The following is a 23282-nucleotide window of genomic DNA, read 5'->3' as shown; positions in this document are numbered from 1 at the left end:
CACACACTGGTCTAACACCACACACACTGGTCTAACAACACAAACTGGTCTAACACCACACAAACTGGTATAACAACACACACACTGGTCTAACACGACACACACTGGTCTAACACGACACACACTGGTCTAACACAACACACACTGGTCTAACACGACACACACTGGTCTAACACAACACACACTGGTCTAACAACACACACACTGGTCTAACACACACTGGTCTAACAACACACAAACTAGTCTAACAACACACACACTGGTCTAACAACACACACACTGGTCTAACAACACACACTCTGGTCTAACAACACACAAACTGGTCTGACAACACACAAACTGGTCTAACAACACACACTGGTCTAACAACATGCACTGGTCTAACAACACGCACACTGGTCTAATACCACACACACTGCTCTAACAACACACACACTGGTCTAACAACACACACACTGGTCTAACACACACTGGTCTAACAACACAAACTGGTCTTACAACACACACTGGTCTAACAACACACACACGGGTCTAACACACACACACGGGTCTAACACACACACACTGGTCTAACACACACTGGTCTAACAACACACAAACTAGTCTAACAACACACACTGGTCTAACAACACAAACTGGTCTAACAACACACACTGGTCTAACAACACACACACGGGTCTAACAACACACACTCTGGTCTAACAACACACACTCTGGTCTAACAACACACAAACTGGTCTAACAACACACACTGGTCTAACAACACGCACACTGGTCTAACACCACACACACTGGTCTAACAACACACACACTGGTCTAACAACACACACACTGGTCTAACACACACTGGTCTAACAACACACAAACTGGTCTAACAACACACACTGGTCTAACAACACACACACTGGTCTAACAACACACACACACTGGTCTAACAACACACACACACTGGTCTAACACCACACACACTGGTCTAACAACACAAACTGGTCTAACAACACAAACTGGTCTAACAACACACACACACTGGTCTAACAACACACACACTGGTCTAACAACACACACTGGTCTAACAACACAAACTGGTCTAACACACACACACACTGGTCTAACAACACACACACTGGTCTAACACACACACACTGGTCTAACACCACACACACTGGTCTAACAACACAAACTGGTCTAACACCACACAAACTGGTATAACAACACACACACTGGTCTAACACGACACACACTGGTCTAACACGACACACACTTGTCTAACACAACACACACTGGTCTAACAACACACACACTGGTCTAACACACACTGGTCTAACAACACACAAACTGGTCTAACAGCACACACACACTGGTCTAACAACACACACACTGGTCTAACAACACACACTGGTCTAACAACACAAACTGGTCTAACAACACACACACTGGTCTAACAACACACACACTGGTCTAACACACACACACTGGTCTAACACACACACTGGTCTAACAACACACACACTGGTCTAACACCACACACACTGGTCTAACAACACAAACTGGTCTAACACCACACAAACTGGTATAACAACACACACACTGGTCTAACACGACACACACTGGTCTAACACGACACACACTGGTCTAACACAACACACACTGGTCTAACACGACACACACTGGTCTAACACAACACACACTGGTCTAACAACACACACACTGGTCTAACACACACTGGTCTAACAACACACAAACTAGTCTAACAACACACACACTGGTCTAACAACACACACACTGGTCTAACAACACACACTCTGGTCTAACAACACACAAACTGGTCTGACAACACACAAACTGGTCTAACAACACACACTGGTCTAACAACATGCACTGGTCTAACAACACGCACACTGGTCTAATACCACACACACTGCTCTAACAACACACACACTGGTCTAACAACACACACACTGGTCTAACACACACTGGTCTAACAACACAAACTGGTCTTACAACACACACTGGTCTAACAACACACACACGGGTCTAACACACACACACGGGTCTAACACACACACACTGGTCTAACACACACACTGGTCTAACAACACACAAACTAGTCTAACAACACACACTGGTCTAACAACACAAACTGGTCTAACAACACACACTGGTCTAACAACACACACACGGGTCTAACAACACACACTCTGGTCTAACAACACACACTCTGGTCTAACAACACACAAACTGGTCTAACAACACACACTGGTCTAACAACACGCACACTGGTCTAACACCACACACACTGGTCTAACAACACACACACTGGTCTAACAACACACACACTGGTCTAACACACACTGGTCTAACAACACACAAACTGGTCTAACAACACACACTGGTCTAACAACACACACTGGTCTAACAACACACACACTGGTCTAACAACACACACACACTGGTCTAACACCACACACACTGGTCTAACAACACAAACTGGTCTAACAACACAAACTGGTCTAACAACACACACACACTGGTCTAACAACACACACACTGGTCTAACAACACACACTGGTCTAACAACACAAACTGGTCTAACACACACACACACTGGTCTAACAACACACACACTGGTCTAACACACACACACTGGTCTAACACCACACACACTGGTCTAACAACACAAACTGGTCTAACACCACACAAACTGGTATAACAACACACACACTGGTCTAACACGACACACACTGGTCTAACACGACACACACTTGTCTAACACAACACACACTGGTCTAACAACACACACACTGGTCTAACACACACTGGTCTAACAACACACAAACTGGTCTAACAACACACACACTGGTCTAACAACACACACACTGGTCTAACAACACACACTCTGGTCTAACAACACACACTCTGGTCTAACAACACACAAACTGGTCTAACAACACACACTGGTCTAACAACATGCACTGGTCTAACAACACGCACACTGGTCTAATACCACACACACTGCTCTAACAACACACACACTGGTCTAACAACACACACACTGGTCTAACACACACTGGTCTAACAACACAAACTGGTCTTACAACACACACTGGTCTAACAACACACACACGGGTCTAACACACACACACTGGTCTAACACACACACTGGTCTAACAACACACAAACTAGTCTAACAACACACACTGGTCTAACACACACTGGTCTAACACAAACTGGTCTAACAACACACACTGGTCTAACAACACACACACGGGTCTAACAACACACACTCTGGTCTAACAACACACACTCTGGTCTAACAACACACAAACTGGTCTAACAACACACACTGGTCTAACAACACGCACACTGGTCTAACACCACACACACTGGTCTAACAACACACACACTGGTCTAACAACACACACACTGGTCTAACACACACTGGTCTAACAACACACAAACTGGTCTAACAACACACACTGGTCTAACAACACACACTGGTCTAACAACACACACTGGTCTAACAACACACACACTGGTCTAACACCACACACACTGGTCTAACAACACAAACTGGTCTAACAACACACACACTGGTCTAACACACACTGGTCTAACAACACACAAACTGGTCTAACAACACACACACTGATCTAAAACCACACAAACTGGTCTAACAACACACAAACTGGTCTAACAACACTCAAACTGTAACAACACACAAACTGGTCTAACAACACACACACTGGTCTAACACACACACACAAACTGGTCTAACACACACTGGTCTAACAACACACAAATTGGTCTAACAACACACACACTGGTCTAACAACACACACACTGGTCTAAAAACACACACACTGGTCTAACAACACACACACTGGTCTAACAACACACACTCTGGTCTAACAACACACACACTGGTCTAACAACACACAAACTGGTCTAACACCACGCACACTGGTCTAACACCACACACACTGGTCTAACAACACACACACTGGTCTAACAACACACACACTGGTCTAACAACACGCACACTGGTCTAACAACACACACACTGGTCTAACAACAAACACACTGGTCTAACAACACACACACTGGTCTAACAACACACACACTGGTCTAACACACACTGGTCTAACAACACACACACTGGTATAACACACACTGGTCTAACAACACACACACTGGTATAACACAAACTGGTCTAACAACAAACACACATTGGTCTACCACACACACACACACACACACACACTGGCCTCACACACACACACACACACACACACACACACACACACACACACACACACACACACACACACACACACACACACACACACAGGTCTAACACACACACACTGGTCTAACACACACACACACATACACTGGTCTAACACACACACACTGGTTACAACACACACACAGTGGTCACAACACACACACAGTGGTCTAACACACACACTGTTCTAACACACACAGTGTTCTAACACACACAGTGTTCTAACACACACACTAGTCTAACAACACACACTGGTCTAACAACACACACTGGTCTAACACACACACACACTTGTTTAACACACACACACTGGTCTAACACACACACACTGGTCTAACACACACACACACACACACTGGTCTAACACACACACACTGGTCACAACACACACACAGTGGTCACAACACACACACAGTGGTCTAACACACACACTGTTCTAACACACACACTGTTCTAACACACACAGTGTTCTAACACACACACTAGTCTAACAACACACACACACACACACTGGTCTAACACACACACACACTGGTCTAACACACACACACACACTGGTATAACACACACACACACTGGTCTAACACACACACACACACTGGTCTAACACACACACACACTGGTCTAACACACACACACACACTGGTCTAACACACACACACTTGTCTAACACACACACACTTGTCTAACACACACACACACTGGTCTAACACACACACTTGTCTAAAACACACACACACACTGGTCTAACACACCCACACTGGTCTAACACACACACACACACACACACACACACACACACACACACACACACACACACACACACTGGTCACAACACACACTGGTCTAACACACACACACACACACACTGGTCTAACAACACACACACTGGTCTAACACACACACACACACACACTGGTCTCACAAACACACACACACTGGTCTAACACACAAACACTGGTCACAACACACACTGGTCTAACACACACACACACACTGGTCTAACACACACACACACTGGTCTCACAAACACACACTGGTCTAACAACACACACACACACATACTGGTCTAACAACACACACTGGTCTAATACACACTGGTCTAACACACACACACTGGTCTAACAACACACACACTGGTCTAACAACACACAAACTGGTCTAACAACACACACTGGTCTAACAACACACACACTGGTCTAACAACACACACACTGGTCTAACAACACACAAACTGGTCTAACAACACACACTGGTCTAACAACACACACACTGGTCTAACAACACACACACTGGTCTAACACACACACACACACACACACACACAAACTGGTCTAACAAACACACACTGGTCTAACAAACACACACTGGTCTAACACACACACACACACACTGGTCTAACACACTGGTCTAAAAGCACTGGTAGAGCACTGCACTGGTAAATCCATTCATGCAACATAGAGCACTGGTAGTGTGTGTGCTATATGGTGCTGCAGATGCAGAGCTGTGGACTGGTGTGTGTGTTACCTGCTGGTGCATCTCATGCAGTGGTAGAGCAGTGTGTGTGTGTGTGTGTGTGTGTGTGTGTATGTGTGTGTGTGTGTTATCTGGTGCTGCATTAGGTGCAGTGGTAGATCAGTGTGTGTATGTGTGTGTTACCTGGTGCTGCATTAGGTGCAGTGGTAGAGCAGTGCGTTGGTGTGGCAGCTCGTCCTGACTGCCTTGCCTTCTTAGACACTCAAAGTTGAAGGAGGGCCTCCTGTGACCTGGACGAGTGACGGGCGGACAGGACAGGAGGGTGAAACTAAACTACTCATGCAGGAAACAACGACTACATGCAACTGAAGGGCATCAACACACATTCAGAAACAAAACACTGTCATGCTCTTTAAAATCTGAGAAAACCAAGTCAGTGACAAGTCAGTTTAAAAAAACTGTGTGTGACTAGCTGTCGAAGATTAGCTTCTATCTGACCTTAGTAACAGTTTATTTGTAGACAAGCTTCAGAAGCATGCTGGACAGAGAGAAGGGATGTTACCTTGGGGCGTGGCAGGAAGCATCCGTCTCTTAGGCGACCTCCTTCCGTCTTGGTAGAGGGGTTGCTCATCGTCGTTGTAGTAACTGTTGGGGTGATGGTAGCCTCTCGGCGTCTCGTACTCCGTGTCACTGTTCTGGTACCTGTCCACGTGTTCCATATAGGACCTCCTGGAAGGATAGGGTGTTGGGAGGTGAATTAACTACTTGAATTCTATTTTAATATGCTCGGGGGCCGCATCTGGCTCGGTGGCCGCTAGTTTGAGACCCCTGTTCTAGCAGAAAGGAACACATCGTGAGGTACGGTATATACAATATGCAGGATACATTTATTTCTCTGAGGTTGTAAGGGTGGAGTGTCGGTTACTTTACCTGTCTCCTGACAACATGCTGTCATCCTCGTAGAACTCCTCCCCGCTGTAGTACTCTCCCGAGTACCTGTCATCATCAAACTCCTCCCGCCGGATGGTGGGAAGGCGGGCGTCTCCCCGGTGGGACCTGGTGGGAGGGGGTAGGGGTCAGGGTTCAGAGATCGGATAGGGGGTAGTGGGCAGTGGAGGCTGGTGTCACTTTCAAATCAGAGGACAGGCTCATTGGAATGGAATGAATAGAATGGTACCGTTTCCAGCCATTACTATGAGCGATCCTCCCTTTACCAGCCTCCACTGGTGAGGCTGGACTGCGGGAGAAGTTGTGGGGGAACAGGGCCATGCACTGCCATGCAGACGCAAACCTCCAGCCTCCAGGGGGCAGCGAATCAACAGAACTAGCGTCCTCCTCATCCACCACCACAGCCTCATCAAGACAACAGGGACAGTAGAAGCTGTAGTAGACCAGCAGACAATGCATACAGTACCAAAGAGCAACACTCAACGTTCACTTAACACTTATTTTGTTGCTCCAAAGAAAACCATGGTTGCCTGTAATACGATTGTTTGAGAAGTCTTCAATCAGACGTGTCAAAACATCCACTTCTCATCATCCCCCATCTCAGCCGTGGGATAGCTCACCCAAATTACAAACTGACCTATTGTTTTCCTTACCCTGCAAGCAGTCTATGGACAAGGGAAAACAACAATCCATGTTCTGGTTTTGTCCATAAAACTTATTCAGCTGCCCCCATTGGAGAACCCTTTTAGGCTCCAGGTAGAACTCTTTTTTTGGTTCAATGTAGAACCCTCTGTGGAAAGGGTTCTACATAGAACCCAAAAGGGTTCTACCTGGAACCAAAAAAGGGTTATTCAAAGGGTTCTCCTATGGGGACAGCTGAAGAACACATTTTGGTTCTAGATAGCACCTTTTTTTCCTGAAAGAGTGCTTGCAGGATAAGGAAACCAATATTTAATTTTGAAATGTTGGTTAACAATCCCTTTAATGAAAGACATTTCCGAGGGCCATCTATAGAGCTCCTGGTCATTGCTGGCCTCAGGAAGTAGTCAGGGTTTAAGGGGAGCAGGGTACGTTTCCATTCATATCCATGTGGTTTGAAGCACCCAAGTTCCTCCAAGGCAAAAGCACTTCACTTCACCTCTCTTAGCAGTGCCCTCCTTCAGACACATGCATACACCAAGATTGGTCTAGGCGCTAGGCAGTGTGCTGGCCAATCAGGCTTTTCCATTCTCTTCGTTAAACATCAGACTACTAGGCCAAGGGATACTACTCCACAGATGGCTGGTGGTGCAGAGACAGGGAGATGGGATGACTGGCCACCACTACTTTAGCAGGGATTAGGGTTGCAAAATTCCCAGTAATTTCCCCAAACTCCCAGTTTTTCCAGAAATCCTGATTGGAAGGATTCCCATAATCTGGATTTCTGGAAAACCTGGGAATTGTGGGAAAGCTACCAGAATTTTGCAACCCTAATAGGGATGCAGTTAGTCACTTACTGGCCCCATAGAATCATAAAACATAATTCAAATGAAAAGTCCCCCCTTGTGGTGGCGGACACATACTGCTCTAAACATACCTAGGAAAGTAACATACCTAACATAGGTCTCATAGTAGCGCCTTTTGTCCAAGAAAGCAGAGAGATGGTTGAGAGAAAACATTTTGGTTAGGTAGGAGAACGGGAGGAGAGAACAGAGGGAAAAGGGACCCCATGAGTGGCATATATTTATCGTACAGTATATGAAGCATATACATGCATTCCTATATATGTATAAGTGAAGAAAGAAGACAGAGGGGTGACGTTTCTACCAATGTTGGGGGGCAGATACATTTCAATTACAGGCAGTTCAGGAAATCATTTCCAATAATTTCTTGAATTCCTAAGAATTGAAATGGACTTTCAACCCAACCCTGGGGCACTTCAGAGAGATGTATTGACTGCTTGTGGGATGGGTTACCTGAATAAATATGAAGTGTGCTGTTGGTCAGTTATATGGAATGAGGATGATGATAAGCATGTGATTGGTCAGTTTAAGGGAGGGTCTGAGAGGGTATGTGCTATAGGTCAGCGACAAGGGGAAGGTCTGATAAGGAGAGGCTAGGTCCTGCCTTTGGCAAATCTTTAATGATAGATACACAGAATGGCCTTATGGCTAATGGTAGCTGCATGCTAACTCTCCATGCGAACTTATATCCCAGGTTTGTTATATTGTACAAAAACCCATAGTGTTGACATCATCATACACATTGAGACAGCTGTATGACTACGAGGGACTACGAGAGTACCTCAGGTGAATTGACAAGGGATGGAAGAGTTTAAAGGTTAGACATTATAGCTTCTAAATAGTGTGGCATTTGAAGTTTACACGAAGCTTCAAGCCACAGACATTTCCCCATTTTCTCTTACTCTAACTAATCGATCCCATTCAACAACACACGACGCGTCACCCATTTCATTTCTCGGCCAGAGAAAGAGATAGCTGATGGTCAGTGTGTGGTCACCTTTGTCCCTGCGGCGTGCCGCGAGGTGGCGGCTTGTCGAAGTCGGTGTAGTAGAGGCCAGCGCGGTGTCCCGGGTAACCATTGGCGGGGGGCGGAGTGTACTCATAGTAACGGTGGTGGTGTCCTCCTCCGTTGGGCAGACTGGACACGTTGGCGTTGTTCAGGTTGACGTTGGTGGACTTGGGCGACTTGCCGTATGAGGAGTTGTGGTGGTGGTGGTGCTGATTGGGGTGCTGGTGGGACATGACGTTGGCCCGGCAGAGACGCCCCACCGGCTGCTCCATGTGGGCATAGTGCGGAGGTGGCTGCACCTGCAGGGGCCTCTGGGTGGTGTTGGTCTGTTGCCCTGATGAGCGCCGGTGGTGGTCCCCGTTCACATGGTTGACGTGGTTACCGAACAGGCCACCATTGCGCTGTGGAGGAACACTCAGGGTCAAACGGTCAGGGACTACTTTCTGTTCAACACAGAGGATGAATACACAACGCTAGTGATGTGCAAACTGGGTTGACTTGTTGTGGTTGGTGATTTGTTTTCCTTTCAGAAATCATCGTATGGGCAGAAAATAAATTCAAAAGCTGGTTCGTGATATATGCGGGATGAAGGCACTATAATTCCTTTTTCTGAACTGAGAAAAGAAAAACAGAAGAACTGCAAATGGTTTACTTCCTCTGACAGGAACATAGTCGTGTCCCTACACCTACAGGTTTCATCCATGCAACTTGTACGCCCAGTCCACCTTGGTGACTAATTGAGTTTATAGCTTTGTGATTTTGCTCGGTAAATGGAAAGTGCCATACAAATCAAATATAACATTATTACCACTGTGTGTATATCTGTGCGTGCCATGTACAGTATCTACCTCCATTAAGGGCATTGATGTGAGGCATAATACACTGCCATTACCATTGTCCCAATATTCCATTTACCCAAACCAACCCATTCCAGCAAGACAAAATACATATGCGTGCCACACACCCCCTCAGGCAGATAAATTGAATAAGTTACCCTATAAATCTCCTCGTCCTCCTCTGGAATAAAGTCTACTAGCTCCTCATCTTGCAGGTCACATGATATCGCTCGTCGAATTTCGGGCCCAATATCATGTAGCGTGCGAAGGCCAGCCTGTAACCATGACAATAGAGGGAGGGGCTAAGGGCTGGTAGGAAGGTTCTCTTTCAGGCAGAGGCTCTTCACACACACACACACACACACACACACACTTGCCCTTTGCTGGCTCTCACGCAAAACCTGACGTCTACAGACGCCCATACTGGACAGAGCTAGACAGACTGTGAGAGATGAGAACATTCACAAGAGACAAACAAATGTGCTCCCCCTGAATATGCCTTGTCGTTAGTGTGTCTCCTATGACATCACATTATCCTGAGTGTTAAGGGTTAAGTGGGGAATGTCAGTTCCACCTTTGTCTACGTGGACCACTACAGCTAGCTACAATAGGCACACACTGTAGTTCACTTCCTACAGGACCTGTTTCAATGAGGACAAAATATAGCTCGGGATATGAGGGAGAGGGACATTCGATAGAGAGGACTACCTGAATGATAAAACCTCACGGCTCGAAGCTAACGGTGATGGAAACAGAAGTAAGCTGCTTGGAGTGTGACCTTCATGAGTTGATGGGTGAGATACATGTTAAAGCGCTGGATGACCATAACGAGTGGACAGAGACGACCCGTGCGTCCCAAAATTGGCACCTTATTCCCTACACGGCCGCACTACTTTTGACCAGAGCCCTGCGGGCCCTGTTCAAACGCAGAGCACTATGTGGTGAATAGGGAACCATTTGCGACGCAAGCCCGACATTCACGCATTACACTGTCAATGGTAACACCGAGACGGAGACACGCGCCTCTGCGAAAGAGACATACGTTGATAAACACGTCCATCATCACATAAACAGGATCACGGTGCAGACCAACAGTTCTGATCATGAATGACCTGCTGAATCGTGAATCACAACTTTGGCACACTTGTTGGTATGCCAGCAGATTGTCACACACGTTTCGTCACACATATATTCTCAACAGTCATGTTGACCCCAATCGCTCACACACACACTCTCGTGCGCTAGGGCTGTGAACGTGTTTGGAATTTTGGGGGTTATGCAATTGGCCAGGTTACCTGAGATAACCGCTGGGGTGGGGGGGGTCCCCTCTACTTTTCGGAAAAATTCGCAAAAATTCGTTCTTTCTCAAAACCGCAATAAAAACATTGCCTTAGATTCAAATCCTTTACGTAGGGTAGGGAAAAATTGTCTACATTATAGGATGATGCTAAATCAATGTAGCCAAACATATAAATTGACAAGGAAAGTTTTAAGGAGGATATACACTGAGTGTACAAAACAGTAAGAACAATGGACAGCATTATAACAGTAACTTATTCGGAGCAATTTTTTTAAACCAATAGGCGGAGGCCTTTTTGCTTGCTGAATCGCATGCGAAAAGAAGCTAAAATCGATTTAAAAAATTAATAAATAATTAACGTGCACTGACAGGACGATATTTCGACAATTGGTGTGAACGGTGTCATAAACAAGACATTTCCTTGTTTTTTTACTTCCTAATTATTCAGACAAAAATAACGGACTTGTTGAGAAAGGGCCTCTACTGAAAATAGGCATTTTACAAGATTAAATCATGACAGGTGTGTTTGATTATTTTTTTAAAGAGATAGAGTCCAGACAGGCTACTTTAGGAATCTTCCTGAATGGACATATACTGTAGGCCTTTAGAGAGAATCAGTGAACTCACACACGGCACACCCCAGTAAAAAGGACCTGTCAATCAAAGCCACCAGCGTATGTCAGACACAAGAGCAAATATTTATCCTTTCCTTAAAACGTATAAAAAAACCTAGGCCTACTTTAGGCTTTCCAAATGTCGACTATGAGATAATGAATTGTCAAGGAAAGTATGAAGGGGAGAGAGACAGCTATACGATTGTATAAAGATGAAATTGACCATCATTAATTAATAAACAAATACAAGCAACATGTCCATAGCCTAGTTATCAGCTTTGATTAGTCTATAAATTAAGAAAAGATTCCATTTCAAATTACACCATCCCAGGTTGAATTGGATTGGCGCATTGTCCATTTGACAAAACATTAGCGCATGATAGCCTTCAGAGCCAGAACAACATTGTCGACCTTGTCGCTGTTGAATAATTCACGAATAGTCAGACACATCCAGCCTTTCTTTAAAAACCTCTTGGTGTTAGGGGGCAGTATTTTCATTTTTGGAAAAAAAACGTTCCCGTTTTAAATGGGATATTTTGTCTGGAAAAGATGCTAGAATATGCATATAATTGAGAGCTTTGGATAGAAAACACTCTAACATTTCCAAAACTGTAAAGATATTGTCTGTGAGTATAACAGAACTGATATTGCAGGCGAAAGTCGGAGAAAAATCCAATCTGGAAGTGCCCCAGGTTTTGAAAGCGCTGCGTTCCAATGACTCCCTATTCAGCTGTGAATGTACCATCAACGAGCTTACGCTTTCTACGTATTCCCCAAGGTGTCTGCAGCATTGTGACGTAGTTTTACGCATTTCTGTTGAAGAATAGCCATAGGCGGCCACATTGTGGTCACATGGTGGCTCCGAGAGAGATTAGAGTAAAATACAGAGGTAGCCATTATTCCAATTGGTCCTACTGAAAAACCAATTGTTCCGGTGGATATATTATTGAATAGATATTAGAAAAACACCTTGAGGATCGATTCTAAACAATGTTTGCCATGTTTCTGTCGATATTATGGAGCTAATTTGGAATATTTTTCGGCGTTGTGGTAACCGCAATTTCCGGGCGATTTCTCAGCCAAACAAATGGAGCTATTTCGCCTACAAAAATAATATTTTGGGAAAAAATGAACTTTGGCTGTCTACCTGGGAGTCTCTTGAGTGAAAACATCCGAAGTTCATCAAAGGTAAACGATATAATTTGATTGCTTTTCTTATTTCCGTGACAAGGTTGCCTGCTGCTAGCAAGGCATAATGCTATGCTAGGCTATGATAAACTTACACAAATGCTTGTCTAGCGTTGGTTGTAAAGCATATTTTGAAAATCTGAGATGACAGGGTGATTAACAAAAGGCTAAGCTGTGTTCCAATATATTTCACTTGTGATTTTCATGAATAGGAATATTTTCTAGGAAAATTTATGTCCGTTGCGTTATGCTAATTAGTGTCAGATGATGACAACGGTCCCGTTCACGGGATGGGGTGTCACTACAGGTTAAAAGAAGACCGATTTATTTATATACTAGCAAACAATGAAAACGTGCATTGTATCAATCCATACATCAAATATTTATTTTGACTTAAGTGGTGTAGCCTATACAGTTTCTAATCCCACGCTCATTTAGCGAATTAGCTGGTTTAGCTGGTTGACCATCAAACGACAGTTGGAAAGAGATGTAGACAGTTTAATAGGCAGACTAAGTTATCAAAACAATTGCTTATAATCATTAGTGAACAATTCCCGCTATTAGGTAAAGTTTATCGACATGAAAATAAAGTTAGTCAAAGTTAAAAATCTATAAAAAAAAAAAAAATGAATGTATGCCTATTAAAACGGTTTTGAGGTTTATTTTCATGTCAGTCTTCATCCATAACCATTAGTTACATGGTTATTAAATTGCCGTCACAGCCCTAGCACACGTACATGCACCGTCCCACAGTCTCGCACACAGACAGACAGACAGACAGACAGACAGACAGACAGACAGACAGACAGACAGACAGACAGACAGACAGACAGACAGACAGACAGACTCACCTGTAGAGCGATGGCTGTGTTGCTCTGGGAGGCGTGCACCCCCACCAGGCCCTCCTCTTTACGTTTCTTGAATTTCCTAAAGTAGTCCTGTATCAGGAAGGTGGCATAGAACTTCCCCACGGTTACCTCATCATCTAGGTGAACAGACCACACAAACGCTTCCTGTGTCAGACAGCAGGACACTGCACAGCATCCTGGGAGATTGAGCCTGCCCATGTCCCTGCCCCAACTCGCTGACCATACCCCTCAAATACTGGACCCTAACCAAAAGGATAGCCTGTAATAACCCTATGATGAGGCACTATATTCCTTAGATCACTATTCTGTACTGGACTATCATGCGCTACATTGCACAGGTAAATGAACTGGCACAGTGCCTTCAGGAAGTATTCTTTTAAAAGTTGGTTGTTGATCAGTGATAGACAGCCCTTTTCAAGTCTTGCCATAGATTTCCAAGCCAATTTAAGTCAAAACTGTAACTAGGCCACACGGAAACAATCAATGTCATTTGGTAAGCAACTCCAGTTTATATTTGTCCTTGTGTTTTAGGTTATTGTCCTGCTGAAATATGAATTTGTCTGTTGGAAAGCAGACTGAACCATGTTTTCCTCTAGGATTTTGCCTGTGCTCAGCTCTATTCCATTTTTTTTTATCCTAAAAAAAAATAGCCCTAGTTCTTGCCGATGACAAGGATACCCACAACATGATGCAGCCACCACCATGCTGTGAAGAGTGGTACTTAGTGATGTGTTGTGTTGGATTTGCCCCAAACATAACACTTTGTATTCAGGACATAAAGTTGATTGCTTTGCCACATTTTTGCAGTTTTACTTTAGCGCCTTGTTGCAAACAGGACGCATGTTTTGGAATATTTGTGTTCTGTACAGGCTTCCTTCTTTTTACTCTGTCAATTAGGTTAGTATTCTGGAGCAACTCCAATGTTGTTGATCCATCCTGTTTTCTCCAATCACAGTCATTCAACTCTGTAACTGTTTTAAAGTCACCATTGTCCTCATGGTGAAATCTCTGAGTAGTTTCCTTCCTCTCCGGCAACTAAGTTAGGCAGGACACCTGTATCTTTGCAGTGACTGGGTCTATTGATACACCATCCAAAGTGTAATTAATAACTTCACCATGCTCAAAGAGATATTCAATGTCAGATTTTTTTTTATATACCCATCTACCAATAGGTGCCCTTCTTTGCAAGGCATTGGAAAACCTCCTTGAGATGAGCTAGTCTTCAAAAATCATGTTGAACACTATTATTGCACACAGAGTCTATGCAAATGATTATGTGACTTGTTAAGCATTTTTACTCCGGAACTTATTAAGGCTTGCCACAACAAAGGCTTTGTCTCAAGACATTTCAGCTTTTCATTTTTCCTTATATTGTAAACATTTCTAAAAACATAATTGTGTGAGGGTCAGTGACTCAACATCTAAATTGAATCCATGTTAAATTCAGGCTGTCACAAAACAAAACGTGGAAAAAGGCGTGAATACTTTCTGAAGGCATTGTTTATCATATTGGCTGTCATTCCTCCAATTTGGTGCCTTTGAGAAGTGTAACTTGGTAAAAATATATATATATATATTTTTTTTTTGGTTTCACCTAATTTTAACATTCTGTCATAAAAAGCACACCCATCTGGATGGCGTATATTCTATACCTCAAGATGCATCACATGGATGGCCAATCCTCTCTGTAGGCCAAAGACCACAATCACTCAATAACAACTCAATGGTAACTCAATAACTTAATCTAGATCCTCAACTACATCTTTCAGTCCTGGGGACATAGCTTGGAGAGAAGAGGCAACACAAGTTCCATGCCACCACCCTAAAACAGAACTGGTATACCTCACAGGTACACCTCAAATAGAACTAAATCCGAAACCGTAGCTGAACTGTGGTTCGATACTAGTTCGATTCTGGGCATCCCATAGAGATCCCCTAATCCATTTGAATTATAGGATCTCTATTGGGCCTCCTGACCACTTCTGAACTATCACTTGTATCAATAATCTCCTGTCCAATCTAGGTAGGCAGCCAGAGGAGAGAGAGGGCAGACAGGCTGCAGGCAGGGTCACAGAGGGACAGGACCCTTACAGCCCATTGGTTCAAACGTCTAAGATCCTTTTAAAGACTGCAGGTTTAAATAGCACACATTTATAGTGGCTATTATGAGATTATGGCATGTCATTTAGACCCAAGTTAATGCTCTAAGCAATTTTTGTTTGTTTTTTGTTGTTGTAATTTTACCCAATTTTTCACCCCAACTTCGTGAAATCTAATTGGTGACTACAACCTTGTCTCATCGCAGCAACTCTCCAATGGGCTCTGGAGAGGCTAAGGTCCAGACATGAGTCCTCCGAAACATGACCCGCCAAGCCTACACTGCTTCTTAACACACTGCTCAATCAACCTGGAAGTCAGCCGTGCCAATGCCTTGGAGGAAACACTGTTCGACTGACGACCGAAGTCAGCTTGCGGGCTCCCGGCCCGCCACAAGGAGCCGCTAGAGCGAGCCAAGGAAAACCCCCGGCCAAACCTAACCTGCTTGGGCCAATTGAGGGCCTGTGTGTGTGTGTGTGTCTATTTCGGGACTGTTCAATGTCGGTCCCGGAGGGCCGGAACGCTTCTGGTTTTCATCCTCTCCTTTTAAGCAGGGACTGTTTCAGACCGGGACTGTTTCAGACCTGGACTGTTTCAGACCTGGACTGTTTCAAACCTGGACTGTTTCAAACCTGGACTGTTTCAGACCTGGACTGTTTCAGACTTGGGACACCAGGTGAGTGCAATTAACTACCAGGTAGACACCAAAACCAGAAGTGTTTCGAATCCCAGGCTGTAGTGGCGCCTCAGCACTCGGCAGGCCTAAGCTGTTTTTGTCATGTCGACCTATGAAACCTCAAAAAAAACGAGCCAGCCAGAGGAATGTAGTCAAGCAGTTGAGATCCACTCCAGCAGAGGGATTCGGGCTGTTAAGGAACCCAACCCAATACACAGTTCGACTCTACTGAGCACATGCAAGCAAGCTGAACTAGGCATACACGCGAGTAGGCTAGTGCCGGTGTGGATTTGTGTGCGAGAGCCGTGGAGCAACGTGAAACGGAAGATGTTTGCGTGCATTTACAGTGCAGTATGCGTGCGCGTGAGAATGATTCTGAAGCAGGGGTCACTTTTAAAACAAGCATGTCAGGGACAGAGATCGGAGAGGAGAGGCAACACTAGTTCCATGCCACCACCCTAAAACAGAACTGCTTCAGAATATTCTGAAGTTCTTTAACAGTAGATTATTTTTTTAATTTTTTTTTGGGGGGGGGGTTTGAGAGACACAGATATAGAGAGAAGGAACTGAAGCTGTTGGAAAAGCTTGAGCAGAGCGAGAGAGAGGAGACATAAGGAGAGCGAGAGAGAGAGAGAGAGAGAGGGAGAGAAAGAGAGTTTAGTAGGAGAGATGCAGCATGCACTGAGAGACAGTCAGTGGTCTACCACTATGAGGCCATGCAAGCCCAAAGCCTGGTGCATAGTCAGTCACAGTCACAGCCACAGTCACAGCCACAGTCACAGTCACAGTCACAGCCACAGTCACAGCCACAGTCATAGTCACAGTCACAGCCACAGTCACAGCCACAGTCACAGTCACAGTCACCCTGGAATCTCCAGTGGTATCCAGAACAGGTGGAAGGAGTGTAGATAAACAACACCCCCCCCCCATGCACACAGATCAAAAACACACTGTGGAGAACACGAGAGCAGAAAACAGCAGGACAAAACTGAAATCATGAGTTTGAGAGTTTGTGAGGGTGAGCGAGTGTGTGTAGGCTATTTCTGTGTGAGAGAGGGACATTGTTGATATTTGAGAGTTCATACTTGTAGATGTATGTAAGTGGGAAGGTGGAACGTGTGTGTAATATGTGATATTGTGCTGGAATGTGTGTATGTGTGCATTGCTACCAGGATCTCAGGTGTGTGTGTGTCTGTGTGTGTGTAATGCCGGGGATGTTATTTCTACTGAGATGTATTGCTGTAGAAGCCTGGGAAGGGGGGGTGATATAACTGACCACCAGCAGGGGGCACCACTTGATCCAGCAGTTTCATGCTGGTCCTCTTCCAGATCTTCTTGATGACGGCTCTCAGCTCCTCGTTGGCCTGCTCCAGATTACCTACAGCACGGGTAAACACCAGACACGTCCTATCACTATCAACACAAATTATACAGCTGGTGCTGCTGTGCTGTGTGTGTGTGTGTGTGTGTGTGTGTGTGTGTGTGTGAGTGTGTGTGGGGGGCGGTGTCTCCTACCGTCTGTTTTGATCTTCAGGGCGGTGCGTACTAACGCAAACAGCGTCGCATTGAACATGACGGTGCCGTCGCTGTTTAGAGGCATGTTCATGGCCACCAGTCTCTGAGAGGGAAAGAGCAGGGTTACTATACGTACGCTGTGTACAGGGTTGAACACATGCCAGATCAATTAGAGGGAGAGGAAGAGATACAGAGACAAAGTGAGAGGGAGAAAGACAGAGAGATAGCAGAGAGAGATAGCAGAGAAAGAGAAAGAGAGAGATGGCATAGAGAGAGAGAGAGAGAGAGAAAGAGAGAGAAAGAGAGAGAGATGGCATAGAGAGAAAGAGAGAGAGAGAAAGAGAGAGAGAGAAAGAGAGAGAGATGGCATAGAGAGAAAGAGAGAGAGAGCAGAGAGAGAAAGAGAGAGAGAGAGCGATAGCAGAGAGAGATGGCATAGAGGGAAAGAGAGAAAGAGAGAGAAAGATTGATAGCAGAGAGACGGTTACCTTGCAGGCCACTCTATGAGGGCAGAGTTTGCCGAAGCCCAGGGGAGGCTGGATGCGTCGGAGCAGAGTGACCACGTCCAGATGTTTAATCCTGCCCCTGTGTCAGAGAGAGAGAGTCAGACAGAGAGAGAGAGAGAGTCAGACAGAGTGAGAGAGAGACAGAGACAGAGTGAGAGAGAGAGACAGAGAGACAGAGAGAGAGAGAAAGAGAGAGAGAGACAGAGAGAGAGAGAGAGACAGCACTCTGATAAACATAAACTCAGACAACTGCAACAGGCAGACATAATCTTAATCTATACCAGGGATGTTCAGTTCTGGTCCTGGAGGGCCGAAACAATCCTGGTTTTGGTGTCTACCTGGTAGGCAATTGCACTCACCTGGTGTCCCAAGTCTGAAACATTCCAGGTCTGAAACAGTCCAGGTCCGAAACAGTCCCGGTCTGAAACAGTCCCGGTCTGAAACAGTCCCGGTCTGAAACAGTCCCTGCTTAAAAGGAGAGGATGAAAACCAGAAGCGTTCCGGCCCTCCAGGACCGACATTGAACAGTCCTGAAATAGACACACACACACAACACACTTACTTGGCCTCTGGGTCGTACTCAGACCAAATCCTCTTGAACTCGTCCAAGTGGTGAGGACCCAGGATGGACCAATCGCGAGTCAGGTAGTCAAAGTTGTCCATGATGACCGCCACAAACAAATTGATAATCTAGCGCAACAGAACAAACAGGATCAGAACAGAATAGGGACGGACTGTGCCTAGATCCGCAGTCTGTGTGAGCGTACGTGTGGAAATGTACGCGCGTGTGTGTGTGTGTGTGTGTATGTATGCTGCGTGGATATGTATTCCGTGTCTGTTTGTGTGTGTGTGCTGTGTGTATACGTGTGTATAAAGTATATGCTGTGTGTATAAGTGTATTTATGTACCAGGAAGGCACAGAGCATGTAGAAGCTGATGAAGTAGATGTAGGCGAAGCTGGCGCCACAGGTCATCTCTTCCCCAGGGTTGTAGTCCGACTCTGGGTCACACAGCTTTCCCGAAATACACGCCAACATGATCTCCTGCCACGCCTCGCCCGTGGCACACCTGGGACAGAAACGTGACTCGTCAGATACCTCAGCGTAACCTTTAAGACGACCTACTCCCAACCATGTCACGTCATCGACGTATCTCCTCGCCCGTGGCACACCTGGGACAGAAACGTGACTCGTCAGATACCTCAGCGTAACCTTTAAGACGACCTACTCCCAACCATGTCACGTCATCGACGTATCTCCTCGCCCGTGCCACACCTGGGACAGAAACGTGACTCGTCAGATACCTCAGCGTAACCTTTAAGACGACCTACTCCCAACCATGTCACGTCATCGACGTATCTCCTCGCCCGTGCCACACCTGGGACAGAAACGTGACTCGTCAGATACCTCAGCGTAACCTTTAAGACGACCTACTCCCAACCATGTCACGTCATCGACGTATCTCCTCGCCCGTGGCACACCTGGGACAGAAACGTGACTCGTCAGATACCTCAGCGTAACCTTTAAGACGACCTACTCCCAACCATGTCACGTCATCGACGTATCTCCTCGCCCGTGGCACACCTGGGACAGAAACGTGACTCGTCAGATACCTCAGCGTAACCTTTAAGACGACCTACTCCCAACCATGTCACGTCATCGACGTATCTCCTCGCCCGTGGCACACCTGGGACAGAAACGTGACTCGTCAGATACCTCAGCGTAACCTTTAAGACGACCTACTCCCAACCATGTCACGTCGAATAAGTCAGCATAACCGTAACCTATTCACAACCATTCCATAACCTTTTCACAACCACATCTCCTGATGAAGGCCTAAAGACCAAAACGTTGTTAAACAAAGTTGATTACAGATTCTCTTTTACCTTTAGCTGGACATGTTATAATCGCTACATATCCGACCTACAACGTCTGCGTGAACTCTGACCCTGTGACCCCTTGCGCCTGCCCCCCCCCCCCCCCCCCCCGACCCCGACAGACCTGAAGAGCAGCAACACGGCCTGAGGGAAGGTCTGGAAGTTGTTGTTCCGGTTGATGTGGGTGCCGTCCACCATGGCTATCTTCCCAAACACCTGAAACGAACAGTAATGATAGACAAGGACAAGGGTTTGTTTACATACTGCGTGAAGAATAGGGCTGCGTTCAGAAGGGCATGCAATGGAAACCCTTTGCAAAAGAAACTGAAAATGAGCCTTTCTTCAATGAACACGTCCAGGTAGTCGCTTCTGAATTCAATCAGTTTTTCCTCCGTTTGGTACCTTAGGAACATGACCCAGGTGTACTGCTGCTCCTTATGAAGAGGTTTAGTGGGGCTGTTACTGTGAGACTGACTGGAGGATTAAGCTGGTTCGGGGCGAATGGTTTAGTAACAAATAGCTGTTTCAGTGACTCACCTGCATGCCAATGACAGCATAGATGAAGAAGAGCATGGCGATCAGAAGGGCAACATATGGCAGAGCCTGGAGAGTGAGAGACAGAGAGAAGCGAGAGAGAGAGAGAGAGAGAGAGAGAAAGAGAGAGGGAGAGAGAGAGGAACGAGAGAGGGATAGAGAGAGAGAGAGAGAGAGAGAGCGAGAGAGGGAGAGAGCGAGAGAGAGGAGCGAGAAAGGGATAGAGCGAGAAAGAGAGGGTAGAGAAAGAGAGCGAGAGAGGGAGAGAGAGGAACAAGAGGGATAGAGAGAGAGAGAGAGAGAGAGAGGAGCGAGAGAGGGATAGAGCGAGAAAGAGAGGGTAGAGAAAGAGAGCGAGAGAGGGAGAGAGAGAGGAGCGAGAGAGGGATAGAGAGAGAATGAGGTCAGAGAAAGCGAGAGAGGAGCAAGGGCAGGGAAAGAGAGAGAGGAGTGAGAAAGGGATAGAGAGAGAAAGAGGTCAGAGATAGAGAAAAAGAGAGAGAGAGAGAGAGAGAGAGAGAGAGAGAGAGGGCAGGGAAAGAGAGAGAGGGTGAACAAGGGACCAGAGTTAGTTCAGTGCATTAACAGCCTGGTAAATGAGTGATGAGCTATACGGGGCGTGGTCCTCTATACGGGGCGTGGTCCTCCTCACCTGGAAAGACTTGATGAAGGTCCACAGGAGGGTGCGGATCCCCTCCCCTCTGCTCAGCAGTTTGACCAATCGCATGACTCGGAAGAGGCGGAAGAAGGTGATGGAGATGCGGGCGTTGTCCTCCGTGTTCTGTAGGGGACGGAGGCAGTGTCAGAGGACCGGAGTGTGTGTGTGTGTGTGTGTGTGTGTGTGTGTAGACAGGGAACCTGGCTGTGCTTCAATGCCATGGACAAGCCCTTAACAGTACTCAGCGTACTACACAGAGGTACACTTAGTCCAATGGCGACCCTAAAGGTCTACTGAGACTGAGATGTGAGATACACACATCGCCTCAAATCTCTCCGTGAACCTGTGACCTTTTGAGACAACCGAGGGTTGCTCGAGGGATGGTGTCTACGTGACGTAGGTAACATGAACTAATCCTCAATCAACTGGAACAAGTTACCTACTGAACTACAGATCAGTCTAGGAAAGAGGATTAAAAGAGGCTTTAGAAGTCACCAGTATATTTAACATTCCTTTAAGTATTCCTGGTAGGTACATCAAGGCACTTCCTCTCAAAACCAGGCGAATCCTGGACTTGTTGCATGTAGAAGGGCATGTTTTTTTTCTCTCCAAACTCTCTCCTCGGGGACCACCAGCCACTTCACACATCTGTTCCAAGCACGGAGGAGAGGTTGGAAAAACCCAGTACAACCTGACTGACGGGAGTTTAAAGTGACAGGGTGGGAGTAGTAGTCCCCTATGCAGGACGGCTGAAGCTGACATGTATCTGTATCTACGGGGCTGGTCGTGAAGCTCTACCAGGAGCCCTGCTACAGTACAGCCCTACAGGGGAGGAGAGGGACAGGAACACATGCCGTAGGGAGAGAAAACCTTGCCATAACTCGACTGGACACAATCAGCACAAGCATGGCAACCCCCCCGGTCCAGAGTCACTGCATGCGGAGTCACAGTGGGAACCCCCCCCTCCCCCCCGAGGAGGGGTCAGCCAGGAGGGGTCAAATGTCATAGCAGAGGTCATAACCCCTACCCCAATGGGTCATCCACAGTTCACCGCCCCACGCAGGGGGCACATGGCACGGCGGAGACCATGCGGCGGTGTCAGCGCTACAAACGTGAGGAGGAGCGGAGGGGAACCCGCCCTCGCCATGGGGGATGCACACCGCCACGTTTGAGTGATCGACACACTCTCCTTCAAAACAACACGCCTCAAACAAAAACAGGGACATGAAGAGCAAAAAAGCCAAAGCAAACGGACTCAAACTAACAAAAAAATACAACCAAAAAGAACGGTCAAAAACCCAAACCAAACTGTTCTCTGAATGAAAACCAAACTTTTTAATTGTTTAAATTAAAAAGGCGAGGTTATACAAGAGGCCATGTAGAGGATTAGAGG

General features: G+C 46.0%; 1 protein-coding gene across 6 annotated transcripts in view; it reads right to left on the bottom strand.

Annotated features, from left to right (window-relative positions):
• The window catches only part of cacna1da (calcium voltage-gated channel subunit alpha1 Da), a 124822-nt gene that overhangs the window by 9895 nt on the left and 91645 nt on the right, over positions 1-23282 (bottom strand). For 3 of the 6 annotated variants that reach the window (XM_090205269.1, XM_090205265.1, XM_090205267.1), the window contains 15 exons: positions 21884-22012; positions 21235-21300; positions 20822-20913; positions 19730-19889; positions 19384-19511; positions 18804-18900; positions 18316-18418; positions 18077-18178; positions 14010-14143; positions 10215-10331; positions 9209-9621; positions 8303-8326; positions 6692-6817; positions 6324-6490; positions 5945-6051 (listed from right to left, as the gene is read on the bottom strand). In XM_090205269.1, the coding sequence (XP_090061395.1) occupies positions 5945-6051; positions 6324-6490; positions 6692-6817; positions 8303-8326; positions 9209-9621; positions 10215-10331; positions 14010-14143; positions 18077-18178; positions 18316-18418; positions 18804-18900; positions 19384-19511; positions 19730-19889; positions 20822-20913; positions 21235-21300; positions 21884-22012 (1965 nt within the window). The remainder of the gene's footprint in view (positions 1-5944; positions 6052-6323; positions 6491-6691; positions 6818-8302; positions 8327-9208; positions 9622-10214; positions 10332-14009; positions 14144-18076; positions 18179-18315; positions 18419-18803; positions 18901-19383; positions 19512-19729; positions 19890-20821; positions 20914-21234; positions 21301-21883; positions 22013-23282) is intronic. The other 3 variants (XM_090205264.1, XM_090205266.1, XM_090205268.1) reach the window with 1 other exon arrangement.

The sequence above is a fragment of the Oncorhynchus mykiss genome, chromosome 17, assembly GCF_057628025.1.
Source record: "Oncorhynchus mykiss isolate SJ-2025 chromosome 17, ASM5762802v1, whole genome shotgun sequence".
Taxonomy (NCBI): Eukaryota; Metazoa; Chordata; class Actinopteri; order Salmoniformes; family Salmonidae; genus Oncorhynchus; species Oncorhynchus mykiss.
The sequence above is the reverse complement of the archived record's forward strand: the minus strand, read 5'-3'. Positions and strand labels throughout refer to the sequence as shown.